General features: G+C 51.4%; 1 protein-coding gene across 1 annotated transcript in view; it reads right to left on the bottom strand.

Moving 5' to 3' along the window:
- Positions 1-20,772, bottom strand: part of ZNF423 (zinc finger protein 423) — a 329,749-nt gene that overhangs the window by 208,719 nt on the left and 100,258 nt on the right. Inside the window, exon 3 of the mRNA XM_039242393.1 lies at positions 9,436-9,636. Coding sequence (XP_039098324.1) covers positions 9,436-9,636 — 201 coding nt within the window. The remainder of the gene's footprint in view (positions 1-9,435; positions 9,637-20,772) is intronic.

Here is a 20,772-nt window from a genome sequence, read left to right as displayed (position 1 = left end):
AGGTCCCGCTGGGTGTACATCCTGGCCCTAACAACAGGAAACCAGTGGAAGGTTTGGCTGCTGCCGGGAAAGGACTGGAAACCAGGATCTGGACTGAACCAGTCCCAGGCCAGCCCCCTTCACTCTCCCAAAGGCCTCCAGAGTCTCCTCTCTGAGGCTTGTCCCTGGCGGGGTCTGTAGCAGACTCACTCCTGGGGTCAGGTACCGCACCTGAAGTCCATTCTCGCCCACCTCTACACACAAAAGAACCCACCTTTGGGCAAATGATTCCGAAAACCATCAAGACAGTCAGGCTAGCTGGGTGGGAAAGAAGGAAAAGATCCTCTCCACTTTGGAGAGAGCCCCCGGAATCCTCAGAACACACACACGGCCACACCTTTTCCCGTGGAAACCAAGAGAGATGTGGATTCTTCCCACCGTGGCCACTGCCTTCCAGACTGTTAGGTTTGGTGTCCAATTTTTGGAGAGACCTGCAGGCCCTGAAATGTGACAGCAGCGCTCGCTCCACGTAATCAAGTCAAGGGGGACACGTCCTATAAACCCACAGGCTTCACAGGAGGTGAATAATAACACCAGCATCTGAAAAACAACTCCCCTCCGTATGACCTCCAGGAGCCAGGGATCAGCCGCCAGGGCCCAGAGAGAATCACGGTCCCACACAGCCGGCTTCCCAGGCACCTTCGAAGGGGGAACTCAGAGGGCAGGGAGCAGGCAGCTTAGGGAGGGTTCCAATCACCATGGGCCGGCCGGGCAGACCCAGACTGGTGGTTACTCACCCAGCGCATCCTCTCCCCTCCCAAAGGGCAGCACACTAACAGAACAGTGCGCACAGTCAGCATCTTCCAGAGAGGTGTGGGCTATGACGTCTCTGTACATGGAAGCAGCTTTGTATTTTTTCTAGTGTTTATTTATTTGGGGGGTGGGGAAGAGGATGAGTGGGGGAGGGGCAGAGAGAAAGAGGGAGACACAGAATCTGAAGCAGGCTCCGGGCTCTGAGCTGTCAACACAGAGCCCAATGCAGGGCTCGAACTCATGAACTATGAGATCATGCCCTGAGCCCAAGTCAGACACTTAACTGACTGAGCCACCCAGGCCCCCTGGAAGCATCTTTTTAAAGGCCCTGGGGAAGCCAGCTATTCAAAGACCACCTAGGGCATGTCACCTCACAAGTTACAGAATGCTTTTGTGAAGTGAATACCTTCTCCACTGAGTTACCTTTTATTTAAAGAAACAGTTCCTATACTCCCAGCACCCAGAAGGGTCCCTACACAGAGCATGTGCTCAGTAAATAGTTATTCAATGAAGAAACCAGCTCTTCCTTCTTTAGCTCCCCCTTCTGATTATTCATTAATTGAAGACCTACTATGTCCAGGCACGGTTCGCAGAGCCTTTATTTTTGCTCTCTCATACCTCACAGCCCTTGACACATGGCATTGACACTGTGTACCTTACTGCAGACAGCTCTTACCTCACAGAGGCTGTGGCCTCCTTGAGGACAAAATAAGCAAACTTTCATTGAGCACCTACTACATCCTCTAGCCATAGGCCTAGGCCACCCTGAGAACAGAGGAGCACGATGGGCTGGTAAACAGTTTAGTCGTTGCCAGTCTGGTCGGTTAAAAATAGTAAGTGTTTTCCTACGGTTTAAATTTACAGTTCCCCTACTCCAAAGAAGCTTCTTACTCTTCCTAAATGTGTAAGAACCCACTAGCATATCTTTTCCTGGTTCCATTTCTGTCCTTTGCACATGGGAGGTATTCCAAATATCTAAAGCCCAGTGTGGTCCAACCAATCTGGCAGGTGCTGGCCTCAGGCAGCCCAGACTTTGCCCTGCTTTCCTGTTGATTTATTGGTTATTTTCTTAGTGTTGGTAGGAGCTCCTTACGCATTAAGAAAAAAATAGCTTTTGCCTGTGATACGTGTCTTTGGTTTGATTTATTGTGGTTTTGGCAATGCAGAAATGTTTTATTTTTATGTGGTTGAATATTTGTCTTTTGTTTTATGGCTTCTGGGTTTAGGGTTATATTTAGAAAAGGTTTCCCCACTCTGATACTCTTATATTTTTTAAAAACTCACTTATGTTTTCTTTTAGTATTTTTAAGTTTTCTTTTTCTGTTTAGATTTCTGATCCATTTGGGATTTGTTCTGGCATTAGGAGGAGAGAGATCCAATTTCCTTTCTTCGGACGGCTACCACGTCATCACAGCCCCGGTTACTGAGTGATCTCTCTGTGCTCCACTGACACACAAGGACACCTTTCTCATACACTCAGTTTCCAGTTGTATTCAGGTCCCATTCCACTCCCCTTTCCATGCCCTCATCTGTTCCGCACCGCTTAGATTCCTATAGCTTCAGAATGTGTTTTAAAATCTGATTCGGGGGGCACCTGGGTGGCTCAGTCGGTTAAGGGTCCGACTCTTGATCTCAGCTCAGGTCTTGATCTCAGGGTCGTGAGTTGAAGCCCCGTGCTGGGCTCCATGTTGGGCATGAAGCCTACTGTAAAACTGAATGAATGAATAAGAAAATTAAAAATATATATATATCCGATCTGGTTACCAGCCCTTCCCGTCATTCCTCTCATTCAGAGGAATGCCTATTTTTCTTGATGAATGTTAGAATTAGCTTGTCCATTTCTAACCAAATCCCACTGTTACCTTCATGGGCTAACATAAAGTTAAGGGTTCATTTAGGGGAAATTGACATATGTACAATATTGACTTTTTCCACCCAAGAACAAGGTCTGCCTTTTCATTTATTGAAATCTCTTCTGTGGCCCTCCATGTTAATTTTGCTTGTTTGTGTGTCCTCTCCAAACAGGAGAAGAATGTTGCTTCTTGGGCTTGTTCCCTGGTCTTTATGTATTCCGTGCCTACTGCGAGCAGGATCCTTCCTTCCTCTGTGTTTTCTAGCTGGATGCTGTTTGCATGCAGGAAAGCTCTTGATGTGGGGGTATTAATTGTGCTCAAGCCCCCAGGCCTTTTGCACTGCGAGACGCCGACTGACACCAAGGCGCCGTGCACGCTCCCCACGGGCAGAAGGCACCCGCGCCCTGCACCTGTGCACTTGGCAGCGCGTTGCCCACTCCCTTCTGCCCAGATGAAACCAGTACGAGGGGCGCCCCGAGCAATAAGGCAGGGAGGGCCTCCACCCAGGCTGTCGAAGCGAGAGAGGGCCTGAGCCGGCACACAAAGGCAAGATCCCGCCAGCCGGCGGACAGGAACGAGGCTGGCAGAGGTGCCAGCCTTCACGCAGCCCCAGCCCTGTAATTAGGGCCCACAGGTCACTCTGGCCACAGCTGAACAAACCAGGGTGTAATTAACTTTCCACCCGGCTTTTTACACAGCAGCATTTCACCTTCGCCAGAAAAGGCGGGTCTGCCTTTCTGAAGGGGTGAGGGAAACACTCCTCGGTCCCAGTCCTCAGGAAGTGGGGGCAGCCAAAGGGGGAGCAGCAAAATTAACCCACAGGGAGCACATTTTTTGCTGTTGTTATTTGAACAAACCCCTCCCCATCCTTTCTTTTTTTTTTTCAGTTGAGCATTCAAAAAAGCTATGTCTGTCTGATACTTAGTTGGAAATTACTCGCTGTCTCCAGTCTACGTTCTCTGCATGAGCTGTTTGGACCTTGAATCTTAAATCAAGCTCTGTAACCTTCAGCAAGAACCTGTAACTCTCTGAGCCTCAGCTGCCCAATGTGTAAAGTGGGAATGCATGGTAAAAAATAAATAAAAAATGGGATCTCCCTGCTGGGACTGTTATGAGGACTACGTGGAATCATTCCTTGATCGAACAAGCACATATTAAGCACTACTGGGTGCAAGGCACTGGGCTAGGACATGGGTCTTATCCTCATGAAGCTCAAAAATAGTGGGGTAGACCAGCAGTAAACACATTAAAAGCTATTACAGCGGGGCACCTTGGTGGCTCAGTCGGTTTAGCTTCTGGCTGTTGAGTTTGGCTCAGGTCATGATCTCACGCATCGGGCTCTGCGCAGAGCCTGTTGGGGATTCTCTCTCTCCCTCTCTCTCTCTGCCCCTCCCCCCTCAAAAATAAATTAATTGATTAAAAAAATAAACTATGGCCGAATAACTACTGAATCTGATCTGCATTGTGCACTGTGTGAGGGTTGGGGCTGCAGGGAGAGCAGTCAGGGAGGCTGCAGCCCACACGTGGAGCCCTGGGGGGCAGTGGGGACCCCATGTGTTTCAGGCATGCCCCTCTGTGCCCAGTGAGGAGCATGGTCTGAGTCACAGACCAGGAAATGGTGCCTGTAGCCAAGACACCAATGCTCAGCTCCAACCTGGTCCTGAAGGCAATTTCTAAAGTGCCGGGGTAGGGGGCGCCTGGGTGGCTTAGTCGGTTAAGCGCCTGACTTTCGCTTCGGTCATGATCTCACGGTTCGTGGGTTCGAGCCCCGCGTTGGGCTCTGTGCTGACTGCCAGCTCAGAGCCTGGAGCCTGTTTCAGTCTGTGACTCCCTNTCAGAGCCTGGAGCCTGTTTCAGTCTGTGACTCCCTCTCTCTCTGACCCTCCCCTGCTCACGCTGTCTCTCTCTGTCTCTCCTAGAAATAAAAAAATAAATTAAATAAATTAAAAAAAAAAAAAAAAAGATTAAAGTGCCCGGGCAGGCCTGGGATTGGAAGCCTCCGTCCTTCTAAAGGGACTCCATCTGCCTCTCCCTACCTACCATGAAAACCCAAACGCCACCAATGGTGCTTTTAGCAAAGACAGTAGAGATCTCCAGAAGCCGTCGCATGCCCCGGCCCCGGGGACCTGCCACATTCCAGGACTGGTCCAGTGCACATCCCGGCCGACAGCCCAGTCCCGTCACAAGGAAGAGCGTCCCTATGAAAGTCGGATCTCAAACATTACCACAGCACAGATCCAGCACCCAAATGTCCTCAGGCAGTCAGCCTCATTAATTTGGGCCAAAGCCACAGTCAGTCTAAATCACAGAGTATCCTTAAAAGGTAGTATTTGTACCAGAGAGCCGTAAAACATTCCACCTGAATCCAGACTGAAGGTCCGCAGCTGACCTGCTTCAATGAGCACATAAAAAATTGGAATCAGCCCCTGGGTAAATCAAACCTCTCGTACCTGCTTCCATAGTGCCCCAGGAAGTTCCCAGAGATACTTTCTAAAGCAATTGAAGTCCTCTGGGCTTCTAGAAGATGATGAAAAACACCCGCCTGCAACCGTTTATAGGGTCCAAACGTGCTTGGCCAACACTTCACAAACTGGGTCAACGTAAACTTCGGCTCACTCCCTGTTCTGACATCATTCAAGTTAGTAGGGCCTGAAGTAATGGAGACTTTCTATCATCAGTGCAGACAGCCACCAAATGCTCTGGACATTTCCTCGTCTGCCGCCTACAAATGATGCTCCGTGAGGAACAGGAAAGCCCATCACAGGCATCAAGTCAGCCTCTGTGAACTCTGTTGTAGGAATCCTAGTCTCCTGACAGACTGGTCTAAATGTAATATTTTTGTAGTATATAGACACAGAACCGGCAACCCAAGTTATATCTGCTTGAGTGCTGCTGTATTAAAAAAAGAGGGATTCCCCTACCCCTCACCCCCAAAAAAAGGGATAATGGAGAAGATCACATCCCGTCATGGGACTCCACTCAGAAAATGTTTGGTAACCAATGCAGAATACAAAATGGCAAGTGCCCCCGATGCCAAGCCCATAAACGTGTGTCACCCTGTGGGCAGGGTCTGGTGGGGAGCAAGGAGGAATCAGTACTGGGGAGTAAGCATCAGCAGAACGGATGGCTCCTTGCTGAACTCACTTTGTGTCATAAGGATGCTGTGTTTGATGCTTTGGACACAAATGAGAGACAGTGAAGCAGAAAGTTGGAGAGAAAGAGGTCTGGGTTCCTTTTTTTTTTTTTTTTTTTTTTAATTAAAAAAATTTTTTTTTAGTTTATTTATTTTGAGAGAGAGAGAGTGAGAGAAGGAGGGGCAAAGAGAATCCCAAGCAGGCTCCGCACTGTCACTGCAGAGCCCGATGGGGGCTCAGCTCACAAACCGTGAGATCATGACCCGAGCTGGAACCAAGAGTCAGACGTGTAGCCGACAGAGCCACCCAGATGCCCTGAGGTCTGGGTTCTTGAAGTTCATGCTTCAACGGCCTCTCCTGGTCCCAGCAGAGCCTCTCCTGCTAAGGAACAAGGGAGAGGGTACCCTCTCAAGCTCCAGGATCTTAGCAAGTGAGGGTTCCTCGGTGCAGAGTCCCAGGGGCCTGCCCTCCCCATGAATGCCACCAAGGCCATCCTGGCGAGAGGCCCCCCACCTTCTGTGGTGAACTTCCCCTCAAAAATCTCCAAACCTCAGCCACGCTCCCAGATTCTGACGGAACAAGGCACTGCCCCAGCCCCACGGCCATAGAAAGACACAGAAAGAGCCAAGAGGCCACCCTGCTAAAGCGGTTTTCAAGAAGAAGCACATTCAAACCCCCCCCCCCCCCCCCCCCCCCCCCCCCCCCCCCCCCCCCCCCCCCCCCCCCCCCCCCCCCCCCCCCCCCCCCCCCCCCCCCCCCCCCCCCNCCCCCCCCCCCCCCCCACCGCCCGACACAGCCTACTCCACCCCACCGGACACACCTGCTTGGTGTCTCCACGTTCCCTCTTGCAGAGCATGAGTAGGGACACGGGTTCTTCACACCCAAGGCCTAATTCCGATTCCAGGAGGAGAGGACAGCAGGACTGACAGGGGGCACTGCCCTTAGGCCCCTAATTCGCAAAAGCAGAGAGGGCCCCACCTTCCCTCCAAACAGGACTCGTTTGTTCCCTCAGCATCACCGGCTGAGCGCCCAGGGCCCACCCAGGGCCTGCCCGGCCTCGGCAGAGCGTGGCCATCTCCGAAATGGTCTTTATGAGTCTGTTGAGGGTCCACCTTTCCCTCCAGGGTGACAGAGCGGCCACTCGGCCCACCTGCGTCCTCCCTGGTACAGCAACTGGAGGACCTGGGGCCAGTTCAAGCTTTTAAAGCAGAAGCCAATTTTCACACATCTTCTGCTAAAGTCCGATGTATAAAGACTATTTAACGTGGACAGCTCTGGCTGGAGCGGGTATCAGAGGCCCCCTCAGTCGGACAGGCCCCAGTACCCACCCCAATTGTTCCAGAAACCTCTCTGGGGATGCAGCGGGAAACGACTGCAGATCAGAGAGTGTGCAGGCAGCCTAGAGAGGGACCTGCCTTGAAAAATATGCCCACAATTCCCAATGATTTATCCTGTCACTGGGTAATCCTCAGAACCTAAGACCTGGGGGGAAATTGTTCCTCACATATTTCTTCCACATCAGGGAGACTCTCCCAGACTGGGTCATACCTTTACCGGGCGGTAATGAATTTCTCAGGGATGCTATTAGGCAAGGTCGTTTCCCATACTCTTTTAAGGAATTTCTGACTCCCTTCCAATGCTCCAGGGCTTGGGGATATTCCCGGCTCCCACGTCCCCATGGAGGTCATTAGCAGGGTCCCGTTAGGAAGCAGGCAGGAGTATCAGTGGCTCTCTGTAGCATCAATAAGGATGGCTGAGCACCCCGTAGACAGAGCCACCATGCTGTCAGGCCGTCTGAGGCTATGGAGAAAAGAGACCACCATTGGGAAAAGAATCCTGCCCAGGACAAGCACAATTATCTACTATTTCCAGCACAGACTCCCCAATATACAGCCTTAAAGCCTCACATTTGTCCTTTTCCTCCTAGAAACACCACCATTCTCGAAGGTATGGACAGAGACAAGACTGTCTCCTTGGTTCTGAAGAATGGCATAGTGAGGGGATGGGTCCTCACTGCAATGGCCACAGAGACCACGAGAAGCAGCATTCCACAGGGGTCCACAGGGCGCCTCAGGGGCCACACGTCAATACTAACCAAGACCCAGGTGCTCTTTTACACTTAGCAAATAAAGACAATCACTTTTCATTGGAAGATCAATTGATTGATTGTTTTCAAAGTCAGTGACAATATTTCATCCTCGTATAGTTAAGACTCCACCTCGGTTCTCGGCTAAATCAAGAGATACACAGGCATCTATTATTTTCTCAAGGATGAGAGTACACAGCCCAGGGTCCTTGAGAGGTCATGGCTCAGCCACCAAATCACTAGGTGACCTCGGTCAGTCACCTTTCCCTCTCAGTGCCTCAGTATTCTCCCTCAGGAAATGATGGCACTGAAAAGCCAATCCCATACATCCCTTCCAGTTCTGATTCTAAGCTTCTAAGTTGGCCATCACCTCTGTCTGTGGTTAAAATACCACAAGTTCTAAACAACTGTCTTTTGGATTGCTTAGCCCCAAAATGTCCAGAACTATAAGAGTCCTCTTGGGTCCACTGTTTTTGGTATCTTCCTGCCAGAGGTTGAGAACAGGGACTTAGTCTAATCAGGGATGTGCAGGTACAGGCGTCACTAGAGGGAAAGTCATAGCTCCCCAAACACTTGGTTTTCAAATTTCTAAGAAGGCATGAAAAGTAGAGGAAGCAAGAATTTTGAGTCCCAACGTACTTCCTACCAGCCAATTTCCCTGACAGGCCCCCCTTTGGAATACTGGTCTGAGATTTTTAGCTCCTTTCCCCCATAAACCAGCATCCAAAGTGTTTCGTCAACAGCCACGGTGGAGAGATGCCAGGGATAGCTGTGTAAGGAACACAGGTGCCCTGGACTCCTCCCTCTGGGCTCCTCATTCTGGGCCTGGAAATTTGTCAGTCCCCTACCCCTGGAGCATGGCTGCCACAACCCCACGCAATACACATGCCCCCATTCTCCCACTCCATCCACCCTACATGACCCAGACACACAGACATACATGACTCATGAGGTCTTAAATTGCTCCTGCAAAACCCTGGCCTTGGCCACCTTCTCTGAGGCTGCCACGACCAGGAACCAGGGCCACGGTCTTGGCCAACTGCAGGTTTGGAAGAACAGATCCCAGCCACCCCCATCCTCCTCAGAGAAGCAAGAGGCCAAGCAAAGAGATGGAACCAGGTGCCTTTCTGCCCATGCAGACATTCTGCCCGCTGGCCTTTGAAATTCTCCCCGTCCCACACAAGCCCTGCCTCGGAGCGCACTCCTTCACGCAGCTTTCCACACTTAAGCTACTTAACTTTCCACTAACAACCTCTTAATTGCTGGGTTTCCGAAAGGCCTTCCAGAAATCCAGGGTGCAGTCCCCACCCACTCGTGGCCCACATTCTATAGACTGCAATTTGCAGAGACAGGGCGTCTCCACCAAATTCCTGCCTGCCAGAAAGCTGTTGCTTTTATTTTTAATTTTATTTAAAAGGCAGATACAGGGTACCCAGGGCACCACAATAAAATGACATTAACTGTAAAATTACATTATTAATTCTTTAATCTCACTTGAGGCTTCAAGCTGTTGCTATGTCCAATTATCCGTATAACCACCTGTCAGAATGCCGGGGCTATTTAGCATTACCTCCAGGACAGCGGTGGGCCCGGTGGTCCGTCAGGTCTGCCAGACACTCGAAGTCCTGCTGACAGTGATCGCAGGTGTAAATTGACTCATCCTCCATGTCTTCATCGTCCTCATTTCTCTCCTCTTGACTTGTCACGCTGGTCCTGTCTTCCAGCGCGCGGCTGGCTTTCCGATCACACTCCGGCTCCCCTTCCAGGCCTCCTGCCAACAGGAAGAATACAGTCCATGTCAGCCGACAGGGTCTTGGGAAAGGGTTTTCAAAGGATCACCCAGCGTTTATTAAGATACATTTAATTACTCGACCTCCCCGGGTTCATTATTCTTGACACCTCTCAGTATATTAATATATGGGGGGTTTTGCAGCATGTGGAGCCATAATTCTCAACTAGATTCTTTAATTCTCGGTGCAGATCTTCTAGGGGGATTTCCTGCCATCTTCCCTCTGTGCTCGGATGCTGGGGGCCGTGACCCATCGCAGAGGTGAAAATGCCTTAGCGTTTTGTCTCCCGAAAACCCAATTCTCTTACACACTTCTCCAGAGCCTCCATAAGCTGCTCCCACCGCCCCTCTCAAAGCCTTGCAATTGAAAGTGAGGGAGATCCCTTGGCCAAGTTCACCTTCCACATGGGATGTCCCCCAATGTGCTGAGAGCGGCTCAGTTCTTTGCAAAGAGGTCCTGATTCTGGAATCAAGGGACCACATCTGTTTGGGAGACCACAGACAGTCAAATCACGAGCTAACATGTATCTGAGCCCTGACTCGTGCCCCGGGGAGAGGCTTAGGCAGTGAGAGCCAGCTTTGGAATCGTCTGACCAATTTTTTTTTTTAATGTTTATTTATTTTTGGAGAGAGGGAGAGAACGTGTGTGCACACAAGCAGGGAAGGGGCAGAAGAGAAGAGGAACAGAGGATCCAAAGCAGGCTCCATGCTGACAGCAGAGAGCCCGATGACGGGCTCAAACCTGCAAACAGTGAAATGGTGACCAGAGCCGAATTCGAACGTTCAACTGACTGAGACACCTGGGCACCCCTCAACGAATTTCTTTAAAATAAATTACCTGGGGGCGCCCGGGTGGCTCAGTTGGTTAAGCATCCAACTTCGGCTCAGGTCATGATCTCACAGTTCGTGGGTTCGAGCCCCGCGTCGGGCTCTGTGCTGACAGCTCAGAGCCTGGAACCTGCTTAGGATTCTGTGTCTCCCTCTCTCTGACCCTCCCCTGCTCATGCTGCCTCTCTCTCTCTCTCTCAGAAATAAATAATAAAACATTTTTTAAAAATTTGTTTACTAAAATAAATTACCTGTTCTGCCCTTAGTACTATGCAAGAGGCTAAATTGTACAAAAAAGTGAGTTGATGATCATGATAATGACGCTTTCATTTCCTGTAGTCACTCAGTTTTTCAAAGCCCTAACTCAATATGCATAGCCCCATTTCACAGTCTCACCCTTCCTAGAGCTAAAAGGGGGCTCAAGCAATCGTGTGGTCCCACAGACAGGGACAGCCTTGTTATCCCCATGTCATAGGTAAGGCACCGGGCCACCAGCCAGCGGGACGCAATATCCCTAGCACCCTACAGTCGTTTAACTCACAGACGTCCTAACTCCTGTCTCGTGCACTTCCTTGCACAGCCAGGGGAAACGGAGGACGGCCTCAATCTGAGATATTAATAGGGTACATCGAGAACTTGTAAATCAAAGTGCAAAAACAGCATGGTAAATGTAACACACAGAATACACCAGCAATCCCAATAAATGTCAGTGGATTAAACTTCCTCATTCAAGTACAGAGACTCGATCTGGAAAATCAAGGCATGTGTTATCCCTTCCCGGGTCTGTCCTGGAAAACAATCCACCCATCCAGAAACTAGCACTGATTTGAATTAAAGAGAGGAATCTCTGTTATGTGTAAAGACATTGATGCAAACACACACGCACACGCAAAGATGCGCGCGTGCCTGCATGGGTGCACACGTGCGTGTGGCATGTAACATTGCAGTTATAGAGAAACCCTTCAGTGCACAACCTTTAAACCCCCGAGGACTAGTCGCCAAAGTCAGAAAGAGAAACGAAGCAAAGAATGCATTCGATTCAAGGTGGAAGCCACAGTCCTATAAATATTTCAATTTAGAAGCAGATAATGTTATAAGGGCTCTATCTCTCCCATCTGCACAAAACGCGCACTTCCAAAAGCACCCGACATCAAGAACCTGCGAACACAAATCAGCTCATCGGAGAGCCAGCTGCCGCCTTCCGTGGCAGGGAACGTAGCACGACACGCTGCTCACAACTGCTCGGAGGCAGTAAAAATCAATGTTTCCATTTGTGGCCCATCAAAACATCTCTCTTCTTACCAATTAAGGGATGTACAATTTTTAGGTTCTTTTATTATCAGAACACGCCAACTCCTGGCAATACAGAAATCCCATTAAAAGCCAGGGACCATATTTATCTCAGGAAATCTGATCGGCTGCTGCAGTAGGGACAAGAAATAGAAAGCAAAGAAATGAGAAATATCATTTGGAGCCTTCAATATTATAAGTCATCACACGACCACAGTTAAACAGTCAAGTGCTCGTCTCTGAAATTCCTAGTTTACGGTTGCTTTCCTTTTAAAAAAAAAATGTTCTTAAGGGGGGGGGAGAACCATCACTTGAGTTTTATCTACGACACCAACTCTCCAGATAATAAGTTACACTCAGCACCACACTTGTGCTACTTTACTTAACACACAATTTAATAGACATATTTAAATTATCCCCTTGTTACCCTTTTTTTTTTTTGCCTTATTTACTTGGCAGCACTTTCCATAATAGCTCATCTAATCCACAACTGGAACCACAAACATTACAATGCATTTGATCTCTTTAAATCTGGTACATCCTGTTGACTCAGGAGTAGATAAATCAGAATGTCAACTCTTGGGTTTTTATAAGGCAAAAACCCATAAAGTCATCCAAGAGTATAAATCTATTTTAAGGAACTGTCACCTCCCCTGCCACCATCTACTAATGGGAAGGCAAGGTGGCCGCGCACAGAGGGGCAGGGGAGGGGAGGCGGGCAGAGGTAGGGGACCCATGCGCCGACGTCCCTCAGGACGTCCCTCAGGGTCGCAACGGCCAGCTGGCCAGCCTGCCCTTCAGAGAGGAAAGGTGGTGGCCTGAAGAAGTTGGGGAGCAGGACCCTCCTGAAGACCCAGTCCTGGAGGGGCCCTCTGCTGTGTCAGCACATTCTCAGGACCTCAAAACAGGAAGCTCTCCATCCGGCTCAGGCTTTACTCCCTGTAAGAACACTTTCATTGCCCGCAGCCTCTGAACCTCACACTAGGGGAAAAGAATAAATGATGCTATGTTTCCATGTGCAGATGAGGAAACAGAGGCTCTGAGGGGTCATCCAAAGCCATGCAGGGGGATGGAACCTGCAAGTTCTGCTGCAAAACAGCACACCCTTCCCCAGACCCGGGGCCTGTCGGAGCCCTAAGCTCTCGAAGGCTCCGGAGGTGAGGGCTCTGAGGACAGAGAGCTTTGAGGGGGCCCGTCCCCTCCTCTTTCCCAGGCCCTCTCAGGGCAGCTACTCACAAAGCCCCTGGAGATGGAACGAATGAACCTTCCCTCCTCCACTGACCCAGCTCTAGCTGGTCAGGGATGGCCCTGCCTGTCCCGTGTCCTACCTCCATCCAGCCCCCGGAGGCCCCATGAGTCCTTGCCTGAGTGAGCAAGGAGAAGGCAGAGCTCAGAGGCCACCACTAGCCCTGGGTCCCCATCCCAAGCGCTGCCTCGAGTTTCTGACACTGTGATCTCAGTGTCTGCGCCTGAACGACAGGTGGCCCACTGGTCTCTCCAACCACCCCGGCCGAAGGAAGCAAAGTCAGCAGGCCAAGGAGGTCATTCTTCCACAGGGAGGCCTTGGGGGCTGGGAAGGACTTTCAGGAAACGGGCCCTGGAGCCCATCCCCTCTGGGCTCCACCCAAGTCCTACTGGGGGCCGCCTGGAGCAGTGAGAAGCACACCCTGGGAAGGACTAGCTGAGCGGAGCAGGTGTGAACAGGACCCTCTCCCTGCGGGTCAGCAAGCTCCGGACTCCCCGTCAGTTGACGAGGCTCCCCACCTCCCCAGCCTCACGCACCCCTCAGGACAATTCACAACCTAGTTGTTTTCAGATGTGTGCACCTGCCTTTTGGCCAGGAGACCACCAAGAGCAGCTAGTGTTTACAGAGCACTTGCTGCGTGCCAGGAACCTTCTGGAAGGACACTGGTGCAAAGCAAGGGCACCAGCGGTAAGTTTCAAATACAGTTGGTTCTGACCTAACGGCTCTGCTACACGGCCTCCCCACAGTAGACACTCCATGAAAATAATGTTGAGGAACCTGTAAACCCTTCAAATCACATGTAGGGTCCTTGTCCCAGCCCTGAAGGTCCAGAAAGGTTCTGATGGACTTGCTGATTTATCACTTAGGTCGCAACCACACAGACCTTCTTTCGAGCCCTTGAACTGCAAGCTTGTTCCGCCAAGGACTTCACGCTTCTGTTCCCACGTGAATCTTCCCCCACCTATCAGGGCCCCCTGGCACCCTGAGCACCAATGTCACATGAGGGACACTCCTGCCCCAAAGGGCCCTTCCTTTTGCCACCAGTATGCTTGGCACGATGCTCACTCATGCTTCTGCAGGTGAACTTTTTTCCATCCTGCAGCTCCCTGCATTTCCACTCGCAACACTCGCATCCCACATGCTCTACTGCCGTGAGACCCTGCACTCGCCCATCAAGATGAGGGGTCTAGGGGTGCCTGGGGGGCTCAGTCGGTTAAGCATCGGACCCGCTCAGGTCATGAGTTCATAGTTCCTGAGTTCAAGCCCCACATCGGGCTCTGTGCTGACAGCTTGGAGCCTGAAGCCTGCTTTGGATTCTGTGTCTCCCCCTCTCTCTCTGCCCCTCCTCTGCTGATGTTGATGTGCTCTCCCTCCCTCCCTCTCTCTCTCTCTCTCTGTCCCTCTCTCAAAAATAAACATTATAAAAATTTTTTAAAAAAAGAATAGGGGTCTAATTTCCCTCCACAATTGCCCTCTTGGGCTGGCTGGCCACAGGAATTCACTTGATATTAGAAAGCAATGGAAGGAGCTCCTGGGTGGCTCAGTCGGTTGCGCATCAGACTCCTGATTTCAGCTCAGGTCATGATCCCAGGGTTACGGGACCAAGCCCCACGTCAGGCTCTATGCTGATTGTGGAGCCTGCTTAAAAGTCTCTCATTCTCCCTCTACCCCTCTCCACCACTCATACTCTCTCTCACAAGTAAAAATTAGAGAATGCAATGGAACAATGCTCTGGAGTATCTGAGGCTAGCTCAGAAGGACTGGGTCCTCCATAGGGTCTCCTGATCTCCTGGGACACTACCCAGGAGAACCCAGCTGCCATTCGACGGGAAGCCCAAGCCACAGAGAGAATGCAGGTGCGCCGGGGGGGCTTCCGGCTGCCAGCCATGGAGTGCACCAGCTTGGACGTCCAACCCCGACCAGCCTTCAGATGCCAGCACACTCAATTCCTTTGGCAACGACACAAAGAGCGCCACCCAAGACCACCACCCGGGTCCACTCAGCCCACAGAGCTGTGTGAAACAGGAATCGTTGCTTTAGGCCACCGAGTTTTGGGGTGGTTTGTCACAGAGCAATAGATAGCTGGAATGTTCCCCTACCAGACCACAAGCTCCTTGAGCAAAGAGCTCGGTCTGTGGTCAGTCCTGTCTCCCCAGCCCCTGGCCCAGACAGACACATGGTGGGGGGCTCAGCCAACGTCCAATGAACGAACAAACCGGTTTCAAAGAAACATGTCTCTGAACATCAACACAGTGACAGTAAGTATTATTAGGCTGAACCACGTGAAGTTGCCATCACCCTGGGTCCTGGCCGCCTCAAATGGCTCCGCCTCAAATACCAGGGGGCCACTCTGCCCTGTGAGCTTCTTCCTCACCTAGCCTGGTGGGCCCTGCTACACCACATCCCTACACCCCACAGTCCCTGAGCCCAAGGTATGGGTTTGGGGAACTTTCTACAAGCAAAGAGAGGCAGTAACAAACCCTGTGGACTCACTACTATTCAACAGAAAGCAAAAATAAAATTTTTAAAAAAAAGAAAAGGGTGGGGGGGGTGCTGGCTGGCTCAGTTGGTAAAACGTGTGACTCTTGATCTCAGAATTATGGGTTTGAGCCCCACAGTGGGTATGGAGATTACTCTAAAAAATAAAATAAATGCTTTTTGAAAGAAAGAAAGAGAAAGAAAGAAAGAAAGAAAGAAAGAAAGAAAGAAAGAAAGTAAGTAAGTAAGGAAGGAAGGAAGGAAGGAAGGAAGGAAGGAAGGAAGTAAGTAAGTAAGAAAGAAAGAAAGAAAGAAAGAAAGAAAGAAAGAAAGAAAGAAAGAAAGAAAGAAAGAAAGAAAGAAAGAAAGAAAGAAAGAAAGAAGAAAGAAAGTGAATTGCCCCACCCCAGGCTTAAGCAGCCTCTCTGAGCCATTGCCTGTGAAAAAGGGCTTTCATTCAAGATGATTACACACGAGGGACAGCAGGCCCTGCAGAAAGGGTGTGCAGCAGGAGACACGTGGCAAGAAGAGTGGCCTCACATCCTCTTGAGAGAAAAGGTGGCAGAAACTTAGTCAGGGACAGAGGGAGGTGCTCTGCCTACCCTCGCCCCCACCCCACCCCCGATGGATACCACAGCAGCAGCACTTGCTGGCACCTTCACAGCCCATGCCCTCAAGGTACAGTTGATGTCCCCTCTCTGCAGATGTGGAGGCCAAGGCTCAGCACCACACACCAGTCCTAACACTGGGAAGGGCAGAGGCCGAACTCAATCCCAGGTCTCCTGACTACAGATCTCGACTCTTACCCACTGCATGGGAAGGCAAGAGGTGAATGTCTGTGAGAGAAAGGCCTGAGCAAGGGACAGCTGGCTGAGCCCAGTGCCAGGAAAAAGGAAAGGGGATCAGCCCCAGGGTGGGGGAGGCTGCCCCACAGGCTGCCAGGTCTGGAAGCGAGCATTTCCTACCTTCTCAGTGAGGCTTCTGGAGCTCATGAGTCAGACCTGGTGGGCCCTCAACACTCCCAAGGGCCAGCTGAGACAGGTTTAGCCTGAGAACACCAGTGAAGGTCTCCTCCCTCTGGCCCCAGCCCCCCACCAGCACGAGAGCCAGCAGGGACCTCAGTGAGACGGCTGTCCCTTCTCTTCCTGGGAGGGGCCGTGGAGATCAGCCAGCAGGGAGCCCTGGGCACCCTAAGAACCAAGCAGGGACCACTGGGGTTCCCGCTTCTGGGGCCCCAGCACTGAGTACCTGCCCAGTGGAGGCAGAAAGCCAGGAGAAGTCCATAAGCCAGAAGAAAAAGAACAAGAGCAGAGCTGGAGAGGCGTGACATATACCAGGGCCAGCGATCACACACGCCCATTCATTCTTCATTCCTCCAACTAATATGTATGGAGCATCTACTGAGTGCCAGGCATAACACGCACTTATTTGCTAAGACATACAGGGTGTTCCTCGGTCAGGCTTATTCACCCTGAGGGCCTCAAAGCCTGTACAAGGCCTGGCACAGATGGGATGCTCAACAAATACGGGGTTGGTGATGGAATGAATAGAGGAGTCCGTGAATGTCACAAGGGAGGTATAAGTGGCAAGTGCCGGCAGCCTGAGCCAGCGCCAGTTAGGGACCAAGGTCCCAGTCTTAGCTCCAGGACACCCACCACGCCCCATGGGTGACCTTGAGCAAGTCCCTTCTCCTTCCTGCCTGACATTGATTTCTTATTGTCTATCAAGGGCCTCGTCATGATGGCTATGATAGGTGAGGGCGAGGCTCCCCCGAATGGACAACAACCATGGATGCAAGGGCCGTGCACACAGCTATGCACCAGATCCACGCGAGGCCAGGAGCCCTGCGAGCGGAGGAGCCCAGAGGCGGCTGGGGCGGGGCAGGTGGGAAGAGGCAAGGGTGCAGGGGAGCAGAGAGAGAGGCGAAAGCCAGGAACGGTGTCAGCGGACCCAGCCCCTGGAGGGCCAGAGTCTGGGGACCGCCTCCCCACTCCTCATCTCTCCCAAGCAGGCTTGGACGGGACCCCCGCAGAAGTCAGAACCACCAGACAGTGAACTCTAGGTGCATCAGGGCTGGACTGCAGAGCCCTGCTGTACAGGAAGCTGGGGGAACGGCAGTGCACTCGCGTCCAGAGGGGCCGACGGAGCCAAGTCACTGCAACAAAGATGGTCATGAGACAACGACACGCACCAGTGGCAGACAGCTGGAGTCACATTCCAGGGGCTGTCAGGATGACAGACAAGAACGGAAAAGAACCCCAGACTGTGGAGCCAGCCTGTCTGGGTTCAAATCCACATGCCGCCGCTTAAGAGCTGGGGGACCTTGGACAAGTCACTTACCCTCTCTGAGAAAAATTTGAGGAAGTCAAATTATTTTAACGAGGTAGTCATAAGCCTGATACCTGACCTGCACTAATTTGAGAAAAGTGTTACCACAATTACTATCTTATTTCTGTGGTTATCATCCACACCAATGCATCCAGCATCATGACTCACAGGAGAGCTGAAGATACTGTATCACAAAGAAAGTTCTAGTGGACCTTCACAGGCTCCTGAGGATGGAGAAGGTCCGTGCACCATGCCCACCTGAAGGCACAAAAATGTCCATAGAGACAAGAAATTCCCCTGGACCAGGAGAGGAAAGTCCTGGGCTCAAGTCCAGGCTCCCTCCTTCCACACCCTGTGACCTTGACTAAGTGACAAGCCCACCTCCTCCAGAAAACACCATGACTTCTGCCGGGGATCTGTCCCGGCCAAGCCCCCCCCCCCCCCCCGCACCGGGGCAGACAGTGTAGACATGTTTACTTTATAGCTCACAAGCCAGTTTTCCTGCGTTCTCCCCCCTGAACGTAGTTGGGGGGCTCCCAAAAGAATTCAGAGTCCAGGAAGGTGTCTACCATTTCCAAAGCATTTTTCCTAGAGCAACATTTTTCTTTAATAGAGAATGCATACTCCATCCTAACAGCCTGCCTATTTCCTAAAAAATGGGTTTTACTAGCAGCGTGCTCCCGAGGGCCGGAGTGGGAGGAAGCACTTCCAGAACCTGGGCGCTAGGTCAAACCCCCTGCTTAACCTCCGCTCGGTGTCTGGGCTCTGCCTATAGAGTAGGACGCATCTCTGTGAGCACTTTCTCCTGCGCGCCTGGGCTGGTGGGACGGAGGACGGGAGGGGCCCAGCCGGGGCTGCGCAAGGAGCCTGCCAACCCCAATTAGACACTCTGCTTGTGCATCCATTGCTGGCCCCAAATTCCACGAGGCAGCCACTATTTATCTTCAGATTTAAAATATCTGCAGTGCAGGCATCAGGGTAACATTTAACACTCAGCCTAAAGGGTCCCCTTGGCAGCAGAGCTGTAGGCAAATATTTTAACACATAATTTGCTGTCCAAGTTCCGTTTCCTAAATAAGGAAGCAACTTCCGGATGGGGGCGGGGGGGGGGGGGCGCCTGTTGGCTCTGTGAATGGAATTGCAAAGCCACGGTCAGCCAGCCCCTGAACCTGACCTGCATCCACAAGCCTCACTAGGATGCTCTGCCCTGGCTGATGATCCAGGCTAGGGGATGGGGCGCTGTGAATGGAATTGCAAAGCCACGGTCAGCCAGCCCCTGAACCTGACCTGCATCCACAAGCCTCACTAGGATGCTCTGCCCTGGCTGATGATCCAGGCTAGGGGATGGGGCCGCTCTCTCCACAGGCCCACGGCTGACCACAGAAAGTACTAGAATCTTCCAGAGGATGTCTCTTTAGTTGTCAGGAATTCTAGAACCTGAGCCCAAAATGATGAGCAGTGTAGAAAATGGCAATCCCTTCCCTCAGACCAGATCTAATTCATTTGCATCCCTTACCCGTGGCCCCACAGGGGAGATGTTACCATTACACCTATTTTACAGAGAGCAAAACTGAGGCTCAAATGGATGAGACAGCCTCCCCACTCCCCCCATTTCTCAGCCCATGAATGGACCAAAGCTCACAATTCCAGTGCCCTCTACTGTTGTACAAATGAGTAGATCGGGTGGGGAGGCTGGGGCAGACAGACACCCACCCAAGGGGGTGGCCCCTGCTCAAATCCTCTACACGGTCACCATATGGAAAAGTGCAGCTGACTTTTTTAAGTTTATTTATTTTTGAAAGAGACAGAGCACAAGCCGAGGAGGGGCAGAGAGAGAGAAAGAAACACAGAATCCGAAGCAGGCTCGAGGCTCTGAGTTGTCAGCACAGAGCCCGACAAAGGGCTTGAGCCCACGAACCATGAGATCATGACCTGAGCTGAAGCTGAATGCTTAACCAACTTAGCCACCCAGGCGCCCCATGGTTTATTCTGACAGACAGACAGAGAACATGGGCGCACACACACACAAACACACACACACACAGAAGGGCAGAGAGAAAGAATCCCAAGCAGGCTCTGCACGGTCAGCTCAGAGCCCAACTCAAGGCTCAGACTCACAAACCGTGAGATCATGACCTGAGCTGAAATCAAGAGCCAGACACCCAGCCAACTGAGCCACTCAGGTGCACCTGACTTTTTTTTTTTTTCAAAGAAGGAAATCCAGGGGCGTCTGGGTAGCTTAGTCAGTTAAATGTCTGACTCTTGACTTCAGCTCAGGTCGTGATCTCATGGTTCTTGGGTTCGAACCCCACATCGGGCTCTGTGCTGACGGTGCAGAGCCTACCTGGGATTCTTTCTCTCTCCCTCTCACTCTGTGTCCCTCCCCTACTCTCACACACACATACACACACTCTCTCAAAATACATAAACAAACTTTAAAGAAGGAAATCCATATTTTTGTGTGAAATCTCTGGATTTTTAAATGTTGACTTCAGGCTTTAGGAGTACAACACAGACAAACCAATAGGCCTTGGAGGCCTGGATGCAGCCTGGGGGTGGGGAGGGGGTGGCCCTTCCCACGAAGCATGTCCAGCAGGAGCCAGAGACACAATGAGCCCGGGGCAATCTGCTCGGGGCAATCCCCTCACCAGACAGGAAGGTTAGCTGAGCCGTGATGGAAGTACGGACGTGTCCCTTATTCTTTGGAGACTAAGAACCTGCGTTCAAGTCCACTCCTGTGTGACCTCGATTGCTTACGTTTCTGGGCCTCTCTTTCCTCACCTAGAAAATGAGGATGATTCCACCTGCCCCTGTTCAGGCTGCCCCAGGTCCCTGCCACCGGGAGCCTGCTGGGCAGTGGACTCCCCAAGAGCTGGAACACAAATGGTCCGCATATCAAGTCAGTCAACAAGCGTCTCCTGAGCACCTACTATGCGTCAGCGGCTACT

The sequence above is a fragment of the Hyaena hyaena genome, unplaced genomic scaffold, assembly GCF_003009895.1.
Source record: "Hyaena hyaena isolate Hyena2069 unplaced genomic scaffold, ASM300989v1 scaffold_7, whole genome shotgun sequence".
In the NCBI taxonomy this organism is placed as follows: domain Eukaryota; kingdom Metazoa; phylum Chordata; class Mammalia; order Carnivora; family Hyaenidae; genus Hyaena; species Hyaena hyaena.
Note: the sequence above shows the minus strand (reverse complement) of the source record. Positions and strands in the feature narration are given on the sequence as shown.